Source organism: Lathamus discolor, chromosome 1, assembly GCF_037157495.1.
Source record: "Lathamus discolor isolate bLatDis1 chromosome 1, bLatDis1.hap1, whole genome shotgun sequence".
Taxonomy (NCBI): domain Eukaryota; kingdom Metazoa; phylum Chordata; class Aves; order Psittaciformes; family Psittacidae; genus Lathamus; species Lathamus discolor.
In genome coordinates, this window is record NC_088884.1 from 163,537,039 (window position 1) to 163,560,992 (window position 23,954).

General features: G+C 45.7%; 1 protein-coding gene across 1 annotated transcript in view; it reads left to right on the plus strand.

The window, feature by feature from the left end:
- The window catches only part of ATRN (attractin), a 181,212-nt gene that overhangs the window by 63,563 nt on the left and 93,695 nt on the right, over positions 1 to 23,954 (plus strand). Inside the window, 13 exon segments of the mRNA XM_065662241.1 lie at positions 101 to 154; positions 157 to 268; positions 1,494 to 1,584; positions 3,830 to 4,073; positions 5,459 to 5,642; positions 7,591 to 7,745; positions 11,922 to 12,006; positions 13,962 to 14,182; positions 15,281 to 15,402; positions 15,873 to 16,011; positions 18,119 to 18,300; positions 20,880 to 21,096; positions 22,805 to 22,990. Coding sequence (XP_065518313.1) covers positions 101 to 154; positions 157 to 268; positions 1,494 to 1,584; positions 3,830 to 4,073; positions 5,459 to 5,642; positions 7,591 to 7,745; positions 11,922 to 12,006; positions 13,962 to 14,182; positions 15,281 to 15,402; positions 15,873 to 16,011; positions 18,119 to 18,300; positions 20,880 to 21,096; positions 22,805 to 22,990 — 1,992 coding nt within the window.

Sequence of the window (23,954 nt, forward strand, 5' to 3'; positions counted from 1 at the left end):
AATATTGCCTGCTTGTCACCCCTGGTGCAGGGTATTGACCTTTACCGAAATACAGGCTTTGGAAAGGGATCAACTTGATTTTAAAACCTTATTTTCCCAGGTCCTGGCTGTTCAATCCCTGTTCCTGCAAACCAGTCGTTTTGGACCCGGGAGGAATATTCTCTCCCAAACTTCCTAGAGCATCTCACAAAACAGTCATCCACGACAATAAAATGTGGATTGTTGGAGGCTATGTCTTCAATCATTCTGACTCTCAGAAGGTTTTAGCGTGAGTATGAACCTAGATAATAAAGTCTAAGTAGAGGAACTCAGATATGAGGATTATTTTTAGCAGATGCCATCTGACATGCTGTGCTTTAGCCTGCGCTTCATGCCCAGGGGAAAACAGCCCTAATAAAAACTTGGATTCATGATTGAGGTGTGGGAAAACGTTGCTGAAGGGTGCTAATTTTGGAAAAGGAAAGGTATGAGGTTCCTGATGTTCAGTGAATCTGTGATTCATTGGCTTCTGACAGCATTTAACTGCTCACTGTGGATTTCTAGGCTGGCTCCTCAATTATATCTACCCTTGTATTCCAAGAGCGTAGGTCTGCTTCGGTGTCGTTAGCCTTCTTTATATTATATCTGTGTGACTTCAGAGTGCTTGGCTCCTTAATTAATGCATACTGATTGCTATGGATGTTCACCCGTAATGGTTGGGATGCCAAACAGGGAGTGACTTTTGGGATGATGGCATTTATGCAATTAAGAGATTCAACAGTAACTAAGATAACAAATGGAAATTCCTCATTAAATATAAAAGCAAACAACCCAAACAGGAAAAAAAACCCCAAACATTTCAGTTTCCTCTTGTGCTTGATGCCATTTGGGCAGATTTAGGCAAAAGCTGGATTTTCTTTATCAAGGTTACCTGCATACCTCTCTTTCACGGGCCTAAGCACGAGCTGTGTGTCCTGTACTTGGGTCCAGAGGTTATAGTTCCTGTAGGGGAAGTTAAAGAGGAGCTGAAAATGCACCCTTAGTTAGAGAATTGCATGCACAATGCACCCTTAGTTGCTGATTACATCCACGATTTACTGTTTCAAAGTCATGCTTGAGTTTTCAGTATATACCCTGTGGCTTCACTGAATGCTCTCTCAGAGGTGATTTTATCTTCTAAGGCTGTCAGCCTGGTGAGCATAGTTCATGCTTTTATCTCAACAGCCACAGGCCATTTTCAGGGCAGAGGGTTTATCTTGTTTCAAGTTCACAGGAAAAATACACTTGAATGACAAAGGCATAATTAAAAAGTGCCTTTTAAACCGGGGCAGGTTTTATTTAATCAAGTAGTTGGAAGTTATCTGAGCTTAGTGTAAAGTTGTTCTGCTGTTCTGGGTGGACCATGTGGTGTAAGTTAAGTCATGGCTTAATAGACAATGCTTTAGCATTCCCACAAGCAGTCATTTTCTCAACTTCAGTACTTCCAGAAGATGAATTCAGTTTGTATTATACAGGTATGATCTGATTTCTGAAGAGTGGCTCCCACTGGCCAACACTGTGAACTCAGTAGAGATGAGATACGGTCATTCCCTGGCATTGCATGAGGTAAGTTCAGTGCTGCAGCCTCGCTTCCCAGCTGATTTTTCCCTTCTTCTGCGCACCCCTTTGAACAAATCAGTTTTGCTTTGGGAGAAGCATTTCTCATTCAAAAGCTTGTCCATGATTGCCCTGTGTGTACTTGTACTCCAGGGAATCCTTATGCTGCTGTCAGTGGAATTCTGTAGTGCTTTTGCTGTGTGTTGCTTCTTTGCCATTTGCTCAGAGATATTAAGGGTGTCTGAGGTCAGTGAGTGCATTATTTCCTTGCTGTCTGTGCTTACAAGACATGCCTGATGGCTGGAATCTGCTGGAGTTCATCTGGTTCCCCATCTGCCTTTTGTGTAGACCACATAAATGTGTTCATGAGCTCCCTTGTTCGAGGTACCAAATCAGAGCTGGTGAATGAAGGAGTTTTGGAGCCTGCTCTGCTTCTGCATTAGACCCGTGAATGTGTTCTTCCAGCATCTGAAACAAGAAGTGGATTTGCCTGTTTCTCACCTCATTTCTCACCTACATGCCTTGCTGTGCGTGCAGGCCATGTGAGAGCAGGGTGGCAAGGTCTTTGAGAAGGAAATGAGCTAATCCTTTAGTGACCTTTGGTTTTGAAATGTTAATTAGCTCATCACACTGCAAGCCTATGTAGAGCATAATTAGAAACACTTGAAACAACTCTAGGCAGCACTGCTCACAAACAGAACACTTGAGCAGCCTGGGAGGATGGAAATCCCTACCTGCGAGGGCTCAATGTGCAATCACCCAATAACTGTTCAAAGGTAGGGTATGATGAGTGGTTGATCAGCAATGATGGGCTGTACTTCCCAGGAATTTCCCAAGAAGCACCAGCCATAAGAGAGAATTTCCTTTTCCAAGGTTGCCACCTTGTCCATAGGGAGAGAATGGTCCACTAAACGCTTTGGTGGGTTCAGGGTGGATTCTGAGATGCCTGGAGAACCCCAGAAAGGAAACTGGATAGAGTTTTGGAACCTAGCTTTTACTGGATGTTTAATTGAACCCTGTCTAACTATCCTGGCTCTCTTCTTTGCAAAGGGTCCTCATTTTTTATCAGTACATTAAGTTGGACTTGGAAGACAAAGTACTTTTAATGTTACATACACAGGCATTTTCCATCCTAACTGCCTTTCTTATCAGCTATCTTCTGCTGTTTGCATTTACAAGCTGTGGGAGGGCTTCAGACTGACTTCAAGTGCTAACTTTGAGTGCCTTTGGGAGCCTCTGAGCTCCATTTATAGTGAAAACAGACCTAGTCGGGACGGGTAGTGAAATCCAAAGAGCAAGTCAGCTCATCTCAAAGTAGGCACATCTTCCCTGCTTTTGATAGCTGAATTATGCTCCAGGCTCCACTATATAGCCTGTATCAGCACCAGTGCGGCAGCAGGGCCAGGGCAGTGACTGTGCCCCTGTGCTGGGCACTGGTGGGGCTGCACCTCGACTCCTGTGTTCAGCTCTCGGCCCCTCGCTACAAGAGAGACATTGAGGGGCTGGAGCGAGGCCAGAGAAGGGCAGTGGAGCTGGTGCAGGGCCTGGAGCCCAAGTGTGATGGGGAACGGCTGAGGGACCTGGGGGGTTCAGATGGAGAAGAGAAGGCTCAGGGGGGACCTGATGGCTCCCTACAAGTGCCTGCCAGGAGGATGGAGCCAGGAGGGGCTGGGCTCTGCTCCCAAGGAACAAGGGATGGGACAAGAGGAACCGGCCTCAAGCTGCCCCAGGGCAGGTTTAGATGGAGCTGAGGAACAATTCCTGCCCCAGAGGGTGCTCAGGCATTGGAACAGGCTGCCCAGGGCAGGGCTGCAGGCACCGGCCCTGCAAGGGTTCACACAGCGTGGAGACGAGGCCTCAGTGCCATGGGGCAGTGGTGGCCTTGGCAGGGCTGGGAATGGTTGCACTGGATGAGCTGAAAGGGCTTTTTGAACCATTGCTTTTCTGTCTGTTACCTGAAGGCCAGTCCTGCCCCACACACCTTTCCTCTCCATACCTTGATATTGAGTGAATTGTGTATGTTTTGGGTATTCTGACATTAGACACTTGAGTACAAACCCTGGCAGTTGTGAGTGCTTTCATATAAAATGTGACTGGTGAAGGAGGTATGTTTCTCTTCGAGAGGGGAGAAAATCTTATGCTGAGAGACGATAAAGTATCACAGCTTTATTATGTGTGTATTAGCAAGTTGAGCTGTTCCCTTAATGCCAAACTCACTGCCTTCGTTTTCAGTGTTAAATCTACTTTCTTTCAGGATGATATCTACATGTATGGTGGAAAAATAGATGCGACGGGGAACGTGACCAGCCAGCTGTGGGTGTTCCACATTCCCACCCAGACCTGGGCTCAAGTGACACCGCAAGCCAAGGAGCAGTACGCGGTTGTTGGCCACTCAGCTCACATCATCACCGGGCCAGGCGACAGCGCGGTCATGCTCGTCATCTTTGGGCACTGCCCTCTTTATGGGTATATCAGCAACGTCCAGGAGTACAACCTGAGTGAGTGGGGCCCTGTCACGGATGGAGTCTCTCTTCTCTCTTAAGGGAGAAGTAGCAAGATGTTGATTGATATAAAACAGTGATTTAACCAAGTTTGATGTTAAATGCGACAGTGATTTAACAAGATTCAGTGGGAAGTAAATATGCAGATCAAGTCTTGTTGAGTCCTGATGTTCAGAAATGATCCCCTTGTGTTCTGAACAACTTCTCAGGGAGGCAGAGCTGGATCCAGAGTCAGTCTTGGCTTGGTCGGTGGTTTATGTCTGAAGGATTTAGACTTTTAGATTGTTTTACCTAGAGAGGGCATGTACTGGTAGGACAAGGGGGAATGGCTTTAAACTGACAGAGGGGAGATTGAGATGAGATCTTAGGCAGAAGTTCTTCCCTGTGACGGTGCTGAGGCACTGATTTTAGGGTCCAGAGGTTTCTGGTATTGCCAGTAGAGAAGTGTAGGAAGCTCTCCAGATGAACAGAGCTTGTGCCTGGCTTAGCTGCTCTGAAATGTCACTCTGGAGGCATGTCCCTTGCTCCACATGCAAGAGAACACAGTTAAGCACAGGACATTCCCAACAGGAATGTATTGGTTATTGCCAGAAATAATTGCCCTATCTTCCCATTGGACCTGTTATCTCTGTCGTTTGGTCATCCTGATCCAGAGGTTCTACTGGAGTCCACTGTTGTCCACTTGAATGAGTTCTCCTCCTCTGGAGAAAACCAGGATGTGTGTGGGGCAGTGATTTGGTTTTCCCATATGTGACCTTGTAGACTATCTAATTCCTTTGCCTTTTGTGTGCCTGATCTTTCCTGGAGTTGGGAAGCCAGAGTGAGGTTTTCATTCTGCTCTTGCTCCAGAGATTTAATATGTAATTTGACATTTTTGTTTCAGTTGCCATTATATTATGTCTAGAGTGCTTCAGACCAATGTTATTTTAGTGAGTGAGATATAGGACCATTAATCACATATTAGTTTTTAACTGCACTGTTCTTTGCAGTCATACTTGTCTTCAGTGCTGCCTGGCTTTATATATATATATAGATATAAAATGAAAGTGCTCTTGGGTACTATTCCAAATCAAGCCATTTTCATGTCATTGCAATGCAATGTGTTATTTCTGCATTTTTTCTTCTCATTTTTACTTAGCTTGTCTGAAAAGGATGTAATAAATGACTGTAGAAGAGATATTTCTGCTCTAATTAAAGATACTTCACAGTAGTTCTTGACAACAAACTCCTTAAAGGAGGATATTTCTGGGTATGAAGTGATAGAGCCCGTGTCTAGACCTGAGTCAAGAGAAAGCCCAGTTTGTTCCACAGTGAGATTTGTTGGTAAGTTCTTATTAATGGCAATGAATTAACCATGTTCTATCATCTTTTTCATTTCTCAGCCACAAATACATGGAGCATTTTACAGACGAGTGGAGCTTTGGTGCAAGGAGGGTATGGTCACAGTAGTGTTTATGACACGCATACGAGATCCATTTATATCCATGGAGGTTACAAAGCATTCAGTGCCAACAAATACAGGCTAGCAGATGACTTGTACAAATATGAAGTTGATACCCGTATGTGGTAAGTAGTTCTTCCTGTATACCACTCATCATCTGTGTTTGTCATGGACAAGAGGATGGGGTATTGGATAAGGTTGCAGTAGTAATCTACATTCAAGATAGATACTGTGCTCTTCTATCTGTGATTGTTATGTCCCTTTATGAATAGGGAATCATGTAATCACATATAATCAAGGCTGTGAACAAGCCGAGAAATCCATTTTAATCTATTGTTGTATTAAAGATGAAAAGAGAAACCATTGGCTGGGATTTTCTTGTCAGCAGTACAGACTGTGCAGATGAGTGTGGCTACTGCAGCCAAGTGAGTGATAATTCATTCCACAGTTAAATCTGCAACAGAATTTCTATTATAACCCCATTTTCTCCTGGCTCTGTAACTGCTCGAAATGTTCATTTCTTAAGCTGAAATCTTCAGTGATTTATTTCTGCCCAAAGGTGAGTTTTATTAAAAACCCACAGCAAAACTTCTCAGCTTTCGAGCTGTGGAGGTGAAATACATTTTCCTCAATTTGGAAAGTTGTTTTTCAACGCTCCTGACATAAAGGAAACTGAATTTTGAGCATGGGAACTGTATTTTGAACATTTACACATGTAAATTAGAGTGACCATATCTCTTCTGTGAGACTTAAAAATAGCCCGTACTTCTGCAACAACTGGGAGTCCATACGATGAGTAAAGTAACTGGTGACTAATTGCCAAAACCCTTCCTTCCTGCTCCATTATGCATCCAGTAATAGCCATGCTTCCTTTCGTGGTTCATTCAATCCTCTACTTCAGCCATGAGCAGGCAAATCTGGCTGAATAGGCAGAAAATTATCACAAATGTGACAGTGTTCTCCCAAACCACTGCAGCATCAACTTCCTTTATTTTGTCAGTCTCATGAGGGTGCTGAGGCGCTGGCACAGGGTGCCTGGAGAAGCTGTGGCTGCCCCATCCCTGGCAGTGCTCAAGGCCAGGTTGGACACAGGGGCTTGGAGCAAGCTGCTCCAGTGGAAGGTGCCCCTGCTCGTGGCAGGGGTTGGAGCTGGAGAAGCTTTAAGCTCCCTTCCAACCTAAACTTTCTATGATTCTATGATGGTATGGATGTGGCCACATCAGCATTTCCCTTTAATCCCACCCTCTCAAGGTAGTAGGGGAATTCCACAAAGGGTGACCCTCTGTATTCAGTGCCATTAATCAAGCTGACTAAAGGTGATGCGAGCAGCAAGTTTGATTAATGCTCGCCATGATTTAGTCATGGATGAGGCCTCGAGTTTGCAGGTTGTCAGCAGCTGCACAGATTTCCTTAAAATAGGAGGTTTATTTTAGTTCTGAGCAGCAGATGATAATAAAATCATAGAATCATAGAATAGTTAGGGTTGGAGAGGACCTCAAGGTCATCCAGTTCCACCCCCCCTGCCATGGGCAGGGACACCTCACACTAAACCATCCCACCCAAGGCTTCATCCAACCTGGCCTTGAACACTGCCAGGGATGGAGCACTCACAACCCCCCAGGTTGAAAGGATTGTTTAGGTTGCTCTAAGAGTAGAGTTACTATGACATTTGTATGACTATTTAATATTTACTATTAGTGTTTCATGCCTGCTATGTAATTACTGGACTGTTCCCAGGCAGTGCCTGTATCAGCAGGTTTAGCTGATCACGCTCAAAACCCCAGTTAGTGTGAAAACTTGGCAATGCCTAGGGAAGGAATCGATGAATTCCAGCTCTATAGCTTTGGAAAGAGGCTTTCCTCAATGTATTTCTCCTAGACACTGGCAAGCGGGTGGGAAGATGAGAGAATGAAATTACAGGAGGAATTAAACAGCATGGAAACGAAGTTGTTGAATACTGCCCTCATGCTCCTTTTTGATCCCCTAAGCCTTCTTCAACTTGAAGGTGTGGATGGTCCTGTGTTTTGCAGCTACTAATCAGTGTTATTAATACATACACTCTTATTTTTGAAGGACCATACTTAAGGACAGCAGATTTTTCCGCTACTTGCACACGGCTGTGATAGTGAGTGGAACCATGCTGGTGTTTGGAGGAAACACGCACAACGACACCTCCATGAGCCACGGTGCAAAGTGCTTCTCTTCAGATTTTATGGCGTATGATATCGGTAAGTTGTCGCAAAAATGATCCTTATAATAAAAAGCATCTTGGATAGACAAAAAGAGCTGTCATGGACTCATTTCCATGCTGGGTAGATTATACCAAATGCTACTAAGAGTGCTGCAGAAGAATGTGTAATGAGGAGAGGCTCATTTACCTCGCTACACATTACCAAGCATATGAGCTGGTGCTGTGATTTCTAGGCAAATACAGTAGCAGTTATTTGGTCAAATGTTCATACCCAACCTTGGGCATTAAAAGGTATTTCTTAAATGGTAAGCATACTGTTCTACCATCTCAGCCATGAAGCTATCCTGACGCTTTAAGTGTGTTTTAATCAATGATTTATCAAAAGTGCAGGCTGTTAGGACAGTTACAAGCACTGGACCCTCCTGAAGCTCCACTTGTACAATGCACGCTCTTGTTTTAACTGCAGCCTGGCTGACTTGTTTGGCTGTGCTGTTTGTAATGTCCATTTGTTTTATAAGCACAAATATCCCCATAAGTGCTCTTAAAGCCAAACGATTAGATTTTATTTGGAAGGATTGGGTTCAGTGAGTTTGAAAAGCCAGAAGAGGGCAGCATTTATTTGTGAATTTGGAGTTTAGAGAAGGTGCATTGAAGATGAAGAAAAGAAGAGATGAAATTGTATAAAAGAAGGTGGAAGAGAAACTCCCCAGGACCCAGCCATGTGCGCTGCAGTCCTGCGTCCTGCTCTGGAGTATGGATGTGGAGCTGGTGGAGCGAGGCCAGAGGAGGCCACAGAGATGCTGCGAGGGCTGGAGCAGCTCTGCTCTGGAGCCAGGCTGAGAGAGCTGGGCTGGGGCAGCCTGGACAAGAGAAGGCTCCTGAAGGGGAGACCTGAGAGCAGCTCCAGTGCCTAAAGGGGCTGCAGGAAAGCTGGAGAGGGGCTTGGGACAAGGGCCTGTAGGGCCAGGCCAAGGGGAATGGCTTGAACCTGCCCGAGGGGAGACTGAGCTGAGCTCTTAGGCAGAAGCTCTTCCCTGGGAGGGTGCTGAGGCGCTGGCACAGGGTGCCCGGAGAAGCTGTGGCTGCCCCATCCCTGGCAGTGCTCAAGGCCAGGTTGGACACAGGGGCTTGGAGCAAGCTGCTCCAGTGGAAGGGGTCCCTGCCCGTGGCAGGGGTTGGAGCTGGAGGAGCTTTAAGGTCCCTTCCAACCCAAACCAGTCTGTGACTCTATACTTCACAGGCAGAATGTTAAGATAACTTCTGAATGCAGTTTCTGTGGGTTAAATAACCATTCTTTCTTATTTCTAAACAAGTTTTTACTTTATGTTGTTTTCTCTTTTTAACCTCAGCTTGAAATATTCATGTAGTGGCCATACTTTTGTATAATGATCTGTTCTCCCCACAGGAGGGAAATTAAAACTTTTCTATTTACCCCATCAAAAATTCAGTTGTGATGACAAACTGGATGTTTCCATAGCAGATGTGTTCTGTTTGAACAGCATATTTAATAAATCCTGGGCATTGTAAGGTTTAGGCTTGGCTTAACCCTTTAGTCAGGAAGGAGAGGATTCTTTGTACTTTCAGACTTCTTTTTTCCGATACTTGAGCTTTAGTTAAAGATGGGGAAGAAGCTTAGAAAGCAAAACATTCCAGGCCTTCTGTTAATCCAAAAAAATATGTTTCTTGGCCTCACATAACTCACAACTTAATGGATATAAAATTGCAAATTGCCGTCCAATTTTGCTTAGGTCTCTTGTTAAGAATTGGAAGCAGGCATGTTCGTCTCAAGAGTGATGCTGGGCCCAGTTTAACTCTTTGAGAAAGGCTCAAATGATGTCTAAAAATGGAGTTCGACATCACAATTTACATTAAATCCAGCCAGCTGGGTTCTGTTGTCTTTATTTATCAGCCCTCTTGAACAGAAGTTTCTGCTGGATCAGGGGTTGGGGTCGGTTGTTTTACCTGATTAAACAGGGACAAAAATCGTAGAATCATGGAATAGTTAGGGTTGGAAAGGACCTCAAGATCACCCAGTTCCAACCCCCCTGCCATGGGCAGGGACACCTCACGCTAAACCATCCCACCCAAGGCTTCATCCAACCTGGCCTTGAACACTGCCAGGGATGGAGCACTCACAACCTCCCTGGGCAACCCATTCCAGTATGAAAGAGGTTGTTTTTCTTTGCCCTCTCTATGTACTAGTTTGGGTTTGGAAGCTCTTTATCTTAGAGGTTTGGTCCATGGCACAACAGTTTCATCTTGTATTTATCTCTTTATCGTGGATTGCAGCGATAGGACAAGGGGTGATGGGTTCAAACTGAAACAGGGGAAGTTCAGGTTAGATATAAGGAAGAAGTTCTTTCCTGTGAGGGGGGTGAGGCACTGGAGTGGGTTGCCAGAAGCAGTGGTAAATGCTCCATCCCTTGCGGTGTTCAGGGCCAGGTTGGATGGAGCCTTGGGTGACACGGTCTAGCATGAGGCATCCCTGCCCATTGTAGGGGGGCTGGAACTGAATGATCTTAAGGTCCTTTCCAACCCAAACCAGTCTGGGATTCCATGATTCTATTAAAGAATCTTTTTGAGTATTTGAGGGTTTGCAGATCTTTACAGCAGATGGACTTTTCTATTCTAATTGCATGAATTGCATACACCTGCCTCCGGGGTACTGGCCACCAAGGTGATCCCATGCACTGCCCAAAGTTTAAGTGATCGGAATTAGACTGACTTCTCCTGCTTTTGTTCCTTTGATTGCTCAGTGGCTTATATGTTTCTTAGGTTGTTTCTTTTGCCTTGCTGCCTAAAGGAAGAAATTACCTGAGAAACCGAGTCAAAAATGAAGCAGAGCTTAGAAATGTTATGCTAATAGAAAAAGGGTGGAATAATCTCGCATTATGTTAAAAAAGAAAAACAACCACAAATCCTAAAGCCATGATGAGTGAAGAATATTTTGAAAAACACGGATCTCTGCCCTCTAGGAACATAATTGCAACAGAAAAGGAAAAAAATAAAATAAACCAGATAAGTCTCTGTTCTCAGTGATGCTGGTTTGGGGCAAAACTGCAAATAAATCACATAGCAACAGATACAACCTGAACTTGTTACACAGTGAAAAATTCCACTAGTAATGAAGAAAATCAGCTCAAGCCAATGCTGTTTGATTACATGTGGTTGCCAAAAAGCTAATAACCCCTTCATCACAGTGCCCTGGAACTTCCCTCTGATGAGGTGTTTAGATGATGGAGCAGAGCCATTGCATCCATCCCTTTTTGTCACACTGTGGCAGCTGGGGTGAGGACTGAGCATTCTGCCTTGCGAAGGAAGATAACGCAGAGCTTCTGTGTACTGATTCACTCAAGATCTGCATTTTGGTGGTGGGTGGCACGGTTTCTCTATAGGTGTTAAAGTAGAATTGTAGAATTGTTGGTTGGTAAAGACCTTTCAGCTCATCCAGTGCAGCCATTCCCAGCACTGCCAAGGCCACCACTGCCCCATGGCACTGAGGCTTCGTCTCCACGGGGGGTGAACACTTGCAGGGCCGGTGCCTGCAGCCCTGCCCTGGGCAGCCTGTTCCAATGCCTGAGCACCCTCTGGGGCAGGAATTGTTCCTCAGCTCCATCTAAACCTGCCCTGGGGCAGCTTGAGGCCGGTTCTTCTTGTCCCATCCCTTGTTCCTTGGGAGCAGAGCCCAGCCCCTCCTAGCTCCATCCTCCTGTCAGGCACTTGTAGGGAGCCATCAGGTCCCCCCTGAGCCTTCTCTTCTCCATCTGAACCCCCCAGGTCCCTCAGCCGTTCCCCATCACACTTGGGCTCCAGGCCCTGCACCAGCTCTGTTGCCCTTCTCTGGCCCCGCTCCAGCACCTCAATGTCTCCCTCAAGGTGCAGCCTCAGCAGTGCCCAGTGCAGGGGCACAATCACTGCCCTAGCCCTGCTGCCGCACTGGTGCTGATCCAGGCCAAGATGCTGGTGGCTTCTTGGCTGCCTGGGCACAAGCTGCTCGTGTTCAGCTATTGTTGACCAACACCCCCAAGTCCTTTTCCCTGAGCAGCTTTCCAGCCGCTCTTCCCCAAGCCTGAAGTGTGCCATGAGGTTGTCGTGACCCAAGTGCAGAAGATCCCGAGTATTTTGGGATCTTTCAGGAAGAAATGTGCTACATAAGTTGAGTCATGGCTTATACTGAGAAACTGTTCTGACATGAGCTTTTATTTCATCCTAGCATGTGATCGGTGGCACGTCCTTCCTCGCCCAGGTCTCCATCACGATGTGAACAGGTTTGGACATTCTGCTGTGCTGTACAACAGGTAAGGTCACAAACAAGCTGTGAGCTGTTGGCATTTCTCATCCCTGAGTGAATGTATGCATGTCAATCAGTAGCACTTAGACTGGATCTGTTGCAAACCTCTCTCAAAGCTCCCAGATCTTCACTCTTGTTATGTCTTTAGTACCTAGGTGTTCCTGTCAGCCCTTCTTCAATTGACTAAATTGTTTCAGCTCAGTTCTTTCTAAAATCTGTGTTTCTTTCCATATTTCTATTCCTTGTATATCTCATAATTTTATTTATAATTGTTTTCATTTATTTCATATTTCTCTATTAGCTGCAGTGACAACTTTTATCTTCCCTCATGCTTTCTTCATCTGTCCCTATTTCACTTAACATAGCTTATCCTATGTGATTCTTCTTTACATTCATGTGAGGTACATTTAGGTGAATGAGGTACCTTTAAGTACATTCTTTACATATATGTGAGGTTCATTTAGGTGAAATGATAGGTGAGATTTCTGTTGTTGAGCATTACATCACTGTAATAATATCTGTGCTTTCAGCTGAACATCTGTTACTGTGTTTGAGTCTGTGGAACCAAGCTTGAGGAGTGATATTTCGTAGGAGTCTTTCGTTCTGGTTCCTTTATCCTTTGAGGATACTTCCTGTAATTCACTTAACATTATTTAAAGCTCAGTTTAAGCCAGGCAGATAACTGTCACTGCCTTGGAAAAGAGGGCTTGCTTCTAGATACTCTTTTTTGCTTCTGAAAACTCACTCACTACCTGCTTGTTTCAGTGTACTGAATACCAGCCATACATTTACTTCCATGAAGGACAGCTAAGCCTTTGCATCAGTTCTTTTGATCTGAAAATAGGATGAAAATCATATTAATAAATACTTATTATTCAAGCAAACCCTTTCTTTTCAGGTACACTAACTCTTCTTCACTCTCTTTTAAATGTGCATATTACAAACATAGAATAGAATAGAATAGAATAGAATAGAATAGAATGGAATCACTGAATAGTTAGGGTTGGAAAGGACCTCAAGATCATCCAGTTCCAACCCCCCTGCCATGGGCAGGGACACCTCACACTAAACCATCCCACCCAAGGCTTCATCCAACCTGGCCTTGAACACCGCCAGGGATGGAGCACTCACAACCTCCCTGGGCAACCCATTCCAGTGCCTCACCACCCTCACAGGAAAGAATTTCCTCCTTAGATCCAATCTAAACTTCCCCTGTTCAAGTTTGAACCCGTTACCCCTTGTCCTGTCACTACAGTCCCTGATGAAGAGTCCCTCCCCAACATGGATGCACAGAGGCTTTTTGGGTGGCATTTTTGTGTAACTAACGAAATCTGATGTTTTGCCTGAAGCAGTTGGGATACTAAAGAAGGCTTAAAACCCCCCATCTTCCCCTCCCCTAAGTACTATTTGGTTTTGGGGTTTGGTGGTGTTTTGGTTTTTCTTTTGGTTGTCACAATGACTCTTTGCTCTGTGTCTAAGAGCCGTGAAAATAACTGCTTTTGTCACAGTGGCGTAGGGAGATGTGACAGCACCGAGTAGTTTTGTCACAGTTTCTGCACGCTGGTTTAATGGTGTGAAACCATCTCCCTCGTTTTTAGCCTTCCTCCCTCTCTTGCCGCTGTTCTCTGCAGGAGGATCTTGCATTCCTGCAGCATTTCGTGTATAGTCACATTGATGAGGTGCCGCTCAGAGCTTTGGCTGATGGGGAGGGTTGGTCCATGACCTCGCATAGGCTCGACTCTGTTGCAGCACCCTTGTGTTGAGACTTTGTGGGTTCTCTGAAACAGTGGAACTTGCCTGACCTTTCCTTTAGTGTCTTCCTTAACCACGAGCTGTTTATTTGGATTTATACATTCTGGAGTGCTGTAAACCACTTTGCTCACACCTTGGATCGCATTGACCCAGAGCAGCGCGTGGTCTACAAACATAGATGTGAGTTCTTATCCCCTCTGTTTTGTCTAGCACCATGTACGTGTTTGGAGGCTTCAACAGCCTCCTCCTGAGTGACATCCTGAAGTACACACCTGAGAAATGTGAAGCTTTTGACAACGAAACAGCCTGTGTGAGAACAGGTCGTGGTGTCAGATGTGTGTGGGTCAGAGTCCCCCCTCACTGCATCCCCTGGGAAATGGCATCCGTAAAGCAGCAGCAAAAGGTCTTTGAAGACTGTCCTCCCAAGCCAGGTATGTGCCACGTTCCTCTTTCCAAAAGGCAGGTAGGGTCCTTTTCTTTCCCAAATTCTGCCCTATATTGGTTGTATGCCATTATCAGACCAAGTGTAAGATGATGGGGTTGTGCTTCCTTACATGCCCTGGGAGACTTTCCTCTGACCAAGTGCCTGCAGCGATGTGGATAGGTTTCCATCTCTCACTCCTCCTGAAGCTGCTTGCTCATTAGATTGTTTGCTACCATTCTGCTTGTACTTACTTTCCCATCCTAAACAGACATCATCAGTCAGGAATCAAGCTTGGACCATTGCTCTGTAGATGTTTGCTCCAAGAGCTGGCCTTGTGAGAGGCAGCAATTCGCTTATGGGCACCATGGGGCAAAGGAGGATGATTTGGGTCCTGCAGTGTTATCCTGTGCTCTTCAAGACAGCAGGATTAGCGTTTTAAAAAGTTACTTTATTTTTTCTTCTATGGTACTATAAGGATAAGGACATACAGAAAGAACGCTTGTTTTAAGGTCCAATTCCTGTGTTCTCCCTTATGACAATTTCTAGATAACTTCTCAATGCTTTATCCTGGTGCATTCCTTGCTTCGAATTGAATTATATGAACCTTGATGCCGGAATAGATGACAGCCTTTAATTATTTAATAGAAATTGATGTAAAGAGACATTGCTTTGATGGGCTCTCAACGTACAGTAGATTTTCACAATACACAGGCAATAAGCCATTGGAAGGATGAAGTGGAAAGTTCAGGCTTTGCATGTAATCGAAGGCCAGGCTTGCTGCAGCATGGTGAGAGATGTTCACTTTCCTTGTGGATTGTCTTCTGGCATCATTTGCATGGGCATTGCCTGAACATGCTTACATATCTTGGTGCATTTTGTGGTGGTGGTTTACTGCTCCTCAGGCACTAAAACTGATTGATGCTGCAAATGAATGTGCTTTTCTATCAGTTCAATCACATGAGAGCATCTGATTTACCAAGTAGCTGATAACGGAAAATCCACAGGCGCTACTGTTTGGTTGTATCTTTTGCTGGATGTAATCAAGTTCTTATTGCTCTGTCAGGAAATGCCTGTTTTTGGTCATGCAGGTTTTTTTCTTTAATAGCTGTAGACAGTGAAAAATGTGATCAGATTACAGACTGCTATAGCTGTACAGCCAATACAAACAACTGCCAATGGTGCACTGACCAGTGCGTCTCAATACAGAACAACTGCACAGAGGAACAGGTAAAGGCTCTCTAATTCTTCTGTAGCAAATGAATTTGAAATAGTAAATGTCCATCTGTCAGTATTCTGACCCTTGTTTTGTTATTTCTAGCTCTAAACTGGTTTTGAGTTGGTCCAAGGGCTTTTGGTGGGATTCTTCCCCTTATGTTGGGAGGATGGCCATGGGTAGGGGAAGAAGTGAAGGTTTCATGATGGTGTGGTTATCAGTAAGGCACCTTAGTTGGGTTTGCTATTAGCATTCCTTAAGGAAAAACTTAACCCTTTTGTAGAAGCTCTGGTAAGGATAATGCATAATGATGGCTTGGGGGAATACCTTGGATACAGAGCACAGCCTGTGCCCAGTGTCACAGCTTTTGAATACGTGGGTTGCTTTGTAGGTCTGAACTGTGAAGTTTAGTATAGTAAGGATGGCTGTTATAAACTGGCATTGTTTGGATGGGAAAAAGCCTCATCTGTGCTATTTCTTGTAGGTTCCTATTACTGTCTACGACAATTGTCCGAAGGATAACCCTGCCTATTACTGTAACAAAAAGACAAGTTGTAAAAGCTGTGCCATGGATCAAAACTGCCAGTGGGAACCTAGGAATCAGGAGTGCATCGCTTTACCAGGTAGGTACTGATAGTATTTGTATAAGAAAAAGAAAACAGATTCACCCAGTCCAAAAGCCCTGGGGCTTTTAACTATTGGTTTTGGGTTTTTTTATCCCCCAAATGCATAATATTTAGTGCTAAGCTGGAGTAAATAATGTTGTTCAATCATATCAGCTTTAATATGAAACTTAATTTCCAGTCAAACCTGATGGAATATTTTTCAGTCCCAATTGTCTGAAGAGGAGTGTGATCATTTGTATAATTATAAGGCTGTATTTCATCTCTCTCTTTTCATTTGATGGAAGTGGGACTGTTGATATAATAGGCTTCTGCAAGATATTAGATTTAATAATGCATGCTATTTAATTTTAGCAAGTAGACTTGTGCGAAGGCGTAATGGCACATACTGGACGAATTAGCTGAGTAACAGCTAAAGTGTATAAGGAAAGTTCTCTTATTAGAGTGTTTCCAGTGGGAGATCATAGGAGTAGAGTATTAGTCCCCCTATAGTAAGTCTTTTTCTTCTTTCCCCGGTAGCTGGGAAATAAATGTAACATCTTCAGTGATTAACGTTTGGAGTTAATAAAGAATAGGGAAAGGGGAAAACCCAAACCAAACAAGACCTTTTAATGGGCATGGAAAGCCTTCCCCTGGTAACTCTGGTACGTGTGATGTGTGCTAGTCTGGAAGAGGGAAAAAATGAAGAGACTTCGGAGAATCACAGAATCCCAGCCTGGTTTGGGTTGGAAGGGAGCTTAAAGCTCATCCAGCTCCAACCCCTGCCACGGGCAGGGACCCCTTCCACTGGAGCAGCTTGCTCCAAGCCCCTGTGTCCAACCTGGCCTTGAGCACTGCCAGGGATGGGGCAGCCACAGCTTCTCTGGGCACCCTGTGCCAGCGCCTCAGCACCCTCCCAGGGAAGAGCTTCTGCCTAAGAGCTCATCTCAGTCTCCCTCGGGCAGGTTCAAGCCATTCCCCTTGGCCTGTCCCTACAGGCCCTTGTCCCAAGCCCCTCTCCAGGTTCCCTGCAGCCCCTTTAGGCACTGGAGCTGCTCTGAGGTCTCCCCTTCAGGAGCCTTCTCTTGTCCAGGCTGCCCCAGCCCAGCTCTCTCAGCCTGGCTCCAGAGCAGAGCTGCTCCAGCCCTCGCAGCATCCCCATGGCCTCCTCTGGCCTCGCTCCAGCAGCTCCATGTCCCTCTTGTGCTGCTGCCCCAGAGCTGGATCAGGGCTGCAGGGGGGGTCTCCCCATCACACAGCAGAGGGGCAGGATCCCCTCCCTGAGCTGCTGCTCACGCTCTGGGGGTGCACCCAGCACACGGCGGGGGAGTTCTGGTCTCAAGCGCTCACTGAAGCCGGGTCATGGGGAGCTTCTCCTCACCCAGGACCCCAAAGTCCTCCTCAGGGCTGCTCCTTCCACTCTTTACCCTCCCCAGTCTCTCAGGAGAGCCATGAGAGTGAGAAAACCATCTTTTAATGAGATAAAGAGCTTGGTCTGCTTAATTTGTTGTAGAAAAGGGGGTGACTTGATCATAGGTGTAAAAAGCCCATCTGAAAAACTGACACTTGAGAGTTTTTCAATCTGTTAAATCTAAACCAAGATGTTGGAGCTAGACATCAGCTCTGCAGAAATTCACACTGAATATGTCCATCAGGTTTTCTGTAAGGGAAATAATTAACCCCGAAGCATAAGGAGTTCTTTAGTAGCAGGGATGGCTGTGCTCAATATGAAATAGGGATTAATCCTGCAAGTTGGAAGCTGTCGGCAGGATTAGCCCATCAACCCTCTTCTGTTGCTTGGTATCCTAATAACTGTGGTTGAATAAGTGGCTTTAAACCATCAGCAAAATACTCATTTGCTTTTCTCTGCTTGCTCTTCTACAATGGTTTTACTGTTTGATGTTGAAACAAGTGCTTTGACCACCTACTACAGATAAGCGCTGATGTCGCACTTCAGCTCCCCTAAACAGCTTTCCTTTTCCTCTGGGATTATCCTACATAGATACTTATGAGCATGCCAATAGGTCATGCTCATGGGATGGGGCTGGAGGTTTTATTGTGATGGAAGGGCTCTTCCAGTGCTTTATATGTCGTGAAGGTCACTTGTATCTCTTATCCTCCCCTCTAGAAAACATCTGTGGAACAAACTGGCATTTGGTTGGCAACTCCTGCTTGAAAATCACAAACGCAAAGGAGACCTATGATCACGCCAAACTGTCCTGCAGATCCAACGGTGCTTTGCTGGCTTCACTCACGACGCAGAAAAAGGTGGAATTTGTCCTCAAGGAGCTGCAGAAGATGCAGTCTTCGGTGAGTGCTTCTCTTCTCTGTCCCCTGAGTAATTAAGCTCTGACTGCGGAGAAGTCCTTGCTGTGGTATTGTATGCTCGGTGCGGCATAGACATGCCTCTTCAGTGCAAAGGACTGCTCGTTCTTTTGAAATTCAGCATCCCCTCTGGGTGCTTTTGAACCGAAATTGTCGAGAATGTAAATGGGGAAGATAAATATAAACACACACTGTGCCTCAAAGGTATCGCATCTGTAATGGAATCACACACACACGTCTCTTGTGGCGATACACGACTGCGGCAGGGCTCCTCTCGTGACTTGTACACAACAGTTGATAAATAAAGGTCCCTTTGGGGCACCAGAGGTGCTTCATGTAAAGCATTTAAAGTTGTTTATTCTGCTTAGAAAAGGAGCTGTGTAAAATGTTGGCTTCTTATACCGCAGAGCTACATGGCTTATTTAGAGTTGTTTAGCTTTGCTTTAGTGGCAGGTGCTTTTCTGTCGGAGCCGGTGAGAAGCGAATTGGAATCTCTTCCTCTTTATGCATCAAGAAAATGAATGCTTCTTGATTTCCTGGTCCCCACCAGAAGTTTGGAGGTTTTCAGGGCAGGTTGTGTAGCTGATGCTAAAGCCCTAACGAAGAATGATGATGCTGGGCAGTTTTGCTGAAAGCCTGGGTTAGAATGCAGACCTGCTGAGGCTTCACACCACATCAGATTCATGGGTCCCAAGGATGCTGTGGGCAGGGCTGACAAAACAGGGAGAGCTTTATATTGGGAAAGATTGGACAGTATGAAGGAATTCTTTACTACGAGAGTGATGAGCACAGAGGAGCTGTGGCTGCCCCATCCCTGGCAGTGCTCAAGGCCAGGTTGGACACAGGGGCTTGGCGCAAGCTGCTCCAGTGGAAGGGGTCCCTGCCCATGGCAGTGGTTGGAACTGCAGGAGCTTTAAGGTCCCTTCCAAGCCCAGATCATTCTGGGATTCTATGATCTAATGAAAAATGAGGCTGGAGGCAGTAGCATTGCTGCTTTCCACAGAATGTACTTGAATACTAAAGAGCAATATTCCCCTGTTGAAAAGAAAACATTCCCTGCTTTGATTCTCTTTGTAGTTTGAAAGTGGCATTTCCACAATTATGGGGTTTTAGAGGGGTTTCAGTTTAGCCATAAAAAAGGTAAGGTGCAATTCAAGCAAGATTGTTTGTTAAATCTTTTGTAACAAGGCGAAGTCAAACCTGGGGTGCAGTAAAAGTGTGTGGTTCGAGCAGCTCCAGGTGTTTCTGGATATGCCAGTAGATAAGTGTAGTGTAAATCCCTAAAGACACATGGCAACCCTTGCCTAATAGTGTTTGAACCAGTACACTGGGGAGAAAAAAGCTGATAATCTACAGCTTTTTTTCTTCTGTAGTGTCCTTTAAAAAGAGAGCCTTGGAAATCTAAAGAGACTGTAAGTTCTTTTTAGTCGATATCAGTAAGGAATGTTTGTAATGTGGGAAAATGCCTTTGCTAAAATCCAGCCTGTGTCTGGTACGTGAACTTGTGCCACTCACTGGCACGTTGTGACTGTTCTAGAGGGAGGCTGTGGTTTGCAGTTGGTCCTTTAAATAAGCTGTGTATAGATGGTTTGGGATAGTATCTGTAATATAGGTAATAACACCACTGCCTAAAGGGGCTGCAGGAAACCAGGAGAGGGGCTTGGGACAAGGGCCTGCAGGGCCAGGCCAAGGGGAATGGCTTGAACCTGCCCGAGGGGAGACTGAGCTGAGCTCTTAGGCAGAAGCTCTTCCCTGTGAGGGTGCTGAGGCACTGGCACAGGGTGCCCAGAGAAGCTGTGGCTGCCCCATCCCTGGCAGTGCTCAAGGCCAGGTTGGACACAGGGGCTTGGAGCAAGCTGCTCCAGTGGAAGGGGTCCCTGCCTGGGGCAGGGGTTGGAGCTGGAGGAGCTTTAAGGTCCCTTCCAGCACAAACCAGTCTGGGATTCTGTATCAAAAGAGTTAAACTGCCTTTCCCCAATATAAGTATGCTAAAAAAGAAATTGCCAGTAGCAATAGCTGTGTTATGAGTTCCTCATATGGAGAATTTTATTACCAGCAACACAAATTCAGATTTGCCCTGCTCTGTCTCTCCACCCATCCATATATACACGCTGTTAAAAAGTAGAGGTCTCCCAGTCACACTGTAGAGTAAGTAGATTGTATCATTTAAATTGTACAGGGGATAGCTAGTTTTCTTCCTCATGTCAAACTGTAGCTCCCGAATTTCTTTTCCTATCTCTAGCCATTTATAGGAGTCACAAGCATATAAAGAGCAATGAAACTTGCAGTTAATGTCAGCCAGTGTGAAGGTTTGATTTGCTCTCCTCTTGGTTCAGAAAATAAGAAATTTAGTTAGGAAAAGAACCAGTGGTGTTTCCTGCAGGATTTTTCTGTCTCTGGCATTTAATTCTGATAGCACTGGGAAACAACTACTTCCCTCATCTGTTTTTGCAATACCTAACCTGGCAAAGTTGTTATGAGCATGATACGGTGATGTGTATTTTCTTTTCATACCCAAGGTAATAAAACAGAGCATTAAATCTACTGTTTTCCTTTATTTCTAGCCCAAAACTTTGACTCCATGGGTTGGCCTGAGGAAGATCAACGTGTCTTATTGGTGCTGGGAAGACATGTCCCCCTTCACCAACAGCCTCCTCAAGTGGCTTCCCAGCGAACCAAGTGACGCTGGATTTTGTGGTTATTTAGCTGAGCTTTCCAATGAGGGCCTGAAGGCAGCAACGTGCATCAATGAGGTCAATGGCAGTGTCTGCGAGAGGCCAGGTGATGAGATTCAATTCGTGTGTCCCATGGGAGCAGGGGGGCTGATAAGTATTTGTATGTCCTATAGAGAGTAAAGAGGATCCCATTCATTAGTTTAAGACTGGCTGCATCATGATGGGTCCAGAGAAAGGCAATGGAGCTGGTGCAGGGCCTGGAGCCCAAGTGTGATGGGGAACACCTGAGGGACCTGGGGGGTTCAGATGGAGAAGAGAAGGCTCAGGGGGGACCTGATGGCTCCCTACAAGTGCCTGCCAGGAGGATGGAGCCAGGAGGGGCTGGGCTCTGCTCCCAAGGAACAAGGGATGGGACAAGAGGAACCGGCCTCAAGCTGCCCCAGGGCAGGTTTAGATGGAGCTGAGGAACAATTCCTGCCCCAGAGGGTGCTCAGCATTGGAACAGGCTGCCCAGGGCAGGGCTGCAGGCACCGGCCCTGGAGGTGTTCACACAGCGTGGAGACGAGGCCTCAGTGCCATGGGGCAGTGGTGGCCTTGGCAGTGCTGGGAATGGTTGCACTGGATGAGCTTAAAGGGCTTTTCTAACTTGGGTAATTCTGTGTTTCTATAACATTGCCAAAGAGAAGTAGTTCTGGAAAAGTGTCTTGTGTAGGTATTTCATGCGGGAATTGGAGATCTTAATTTTGCACTGTTAGCTGTAAACTGCTCCACGTACATTATAGTTTAATTATTTTTATCTTAATTGCATACCTGAATGTGACATTTAGGTTAATTATAGCATGGAGCAATCTCCCGTTTATAAATGAAATAAATCAAAGCTACTTTCCAGCTGAACTCCCCCTTCTTCCTTCCCTTGCTCCATAGCCAGAGGAGGATTTTATCAAACTTTGAAATGAACTGGGAAAAACCCTTTGGAAATGTGAGAACTTTGACAAAGAACCCCTGTGCTTTGGGGAGAAGACTTCAAGTGTCATTGGACCCACCTCTCTTTTCCAAGGGCTTGGTCTGTTACCTCTCCATCGTAGCTGATTATTTCTGAATACCTCTTTAAGTTCTAAGAAAGCTGGCTGATTGCATGGAATTTCTACAATTCCATGTAATCAGCCACAACTTTAAATCATTCTCTGTGGAAGAGCAGGATGCAGATCATGGATGTGGAACCTGACCTCAAAGCCTTGTATGTTTTGATTTGCAGCGCTGTGGGTTCGTTTAAGCTTTAACTTGTTTTTTATGGTCTGAGAACAGCCGCTTGAAATGGTTGATAAAGCATTGGCTCACAGCAGAAACTCCTGCGTTAGAGCTGCTTTCAGTGCTCATTTTATGTGTGAAACTGATCAAATAACTTAAAACACATCCCAGTGTGCCCACATAGAAAGTGGGATTCCATCCCAACGCTTTGGTTGAGAGAATAGCTAAGGAGACCATTTACACTGCAGACAGATAAAGACCTCATTCATACACCATTTGAGTTGTTTCCTGCCCACCTTAGAAAGGTATTAACACTTGGAGGATACATAAAGAGGGAAATATTTTGCAGTACATACTGCATTTCTAATATTCACTGTTGAAAAGCTATCTCCAGCTCCATCCAGCATCACCGCATCCCAGAGGAAGTGTTTCAGATCTATGATACTGAACTATTTTTCATCCTGAATATTACTCAAGGCTTTTTATCTTCTGCCCTTCCATCTTGGGGCTTGTTGCCTGTTTCTCTCTGGGGGAAAGCTGACTCTTGTGTATGTGTGTCTCCGCAGCTAACCACAGCGCTAAGCAGTGCCGCACGCCCTGCGCCCTGCGGACCATGTGCGGGGAGTGCACGAGCGGCAGCTCCGAATGCATGTGGTGCAGCAACATGAAACAGTGCGTGGACTCCAACGCTTACGTGGCCTCCTTCCCGTACGGGCAGTGCATGGAGTGGTACACCATGAGCAGTTGTCCACGTGAGTAATTGCTTCTGCGTCTTGGTGGGTGGGATGGAGTCATGGGTCTGCCAGCATGTCATAGACTGGTTTGGGTTGGAAGGGAGCTTAAAGCTCCTCCAGCTCCAACCCCTGCCACGGGCAGGGACCCCTTCCACTGGAGCAGCTTGCTCCAAGCCCCTGTGTCCAACCTGGCCTTGAGCACTGCCAGGGATGGGGCAGCCACAGCTTCTCTGGGCACCCTGTGCCAGCGCCTCAGCACCCTCCCAGGGAAGAGCTTCTGCCTAAGAGCTCATCTCAGTCTCCCCTCGGGCAGGTTAAAGCCATTTGCCCTTGTCCTGTTGCTCCCTTGACCTGCTGCTCACGCTCTGGGGGTGCAGCCCAGCACATAGCGGGGTTCTGGGCTCAAGCACCCACTAAAGCTGCGTCATGGGGAGCTTCTCCTCACCCAACACCCCCAAGTCCTTCTCCCCAGGGATGCTCTCTATGCATTCTTTTCCAGCCAGAGTTGTGCTTGGGATTGCCCTGACCTAGTACCTTGCACTTGGCTTTGTTGAGCTCCATGAGGTTTGCACAGTCCCACGTCTTCAGCCTGTCCAGGTCTTTCTCAATTCCATCCCTTCCCTCCAGTGTGATGACTGCACCACACAGCTCGCTGTTGTCATTAAACCTGCTGAGGGTGGTAGCAAAAGTCATCAAACCGCCCATCAGTCACAGTGAAAATCCACTGGACAGAAGTGACAAGTGCCTGACCCCAAAAGCAACATGTGTCCAACTCAGTCCTGCATCATGTAAAGCATTAAATGGAATTACGTCCCAGTGATGGGAACTGTCAGTTAAACTAAATGGGACATAGTGAAGGCTTTGATGTGAGGTGATGAAACCTCCACTTTTTGTTTTACATGAAGTACTTGTGTCATTATTTGAATTGCCATCCTTCAAATTAATTGTTACATAATTTCATGTGATTAATTGCTTTTGTAGC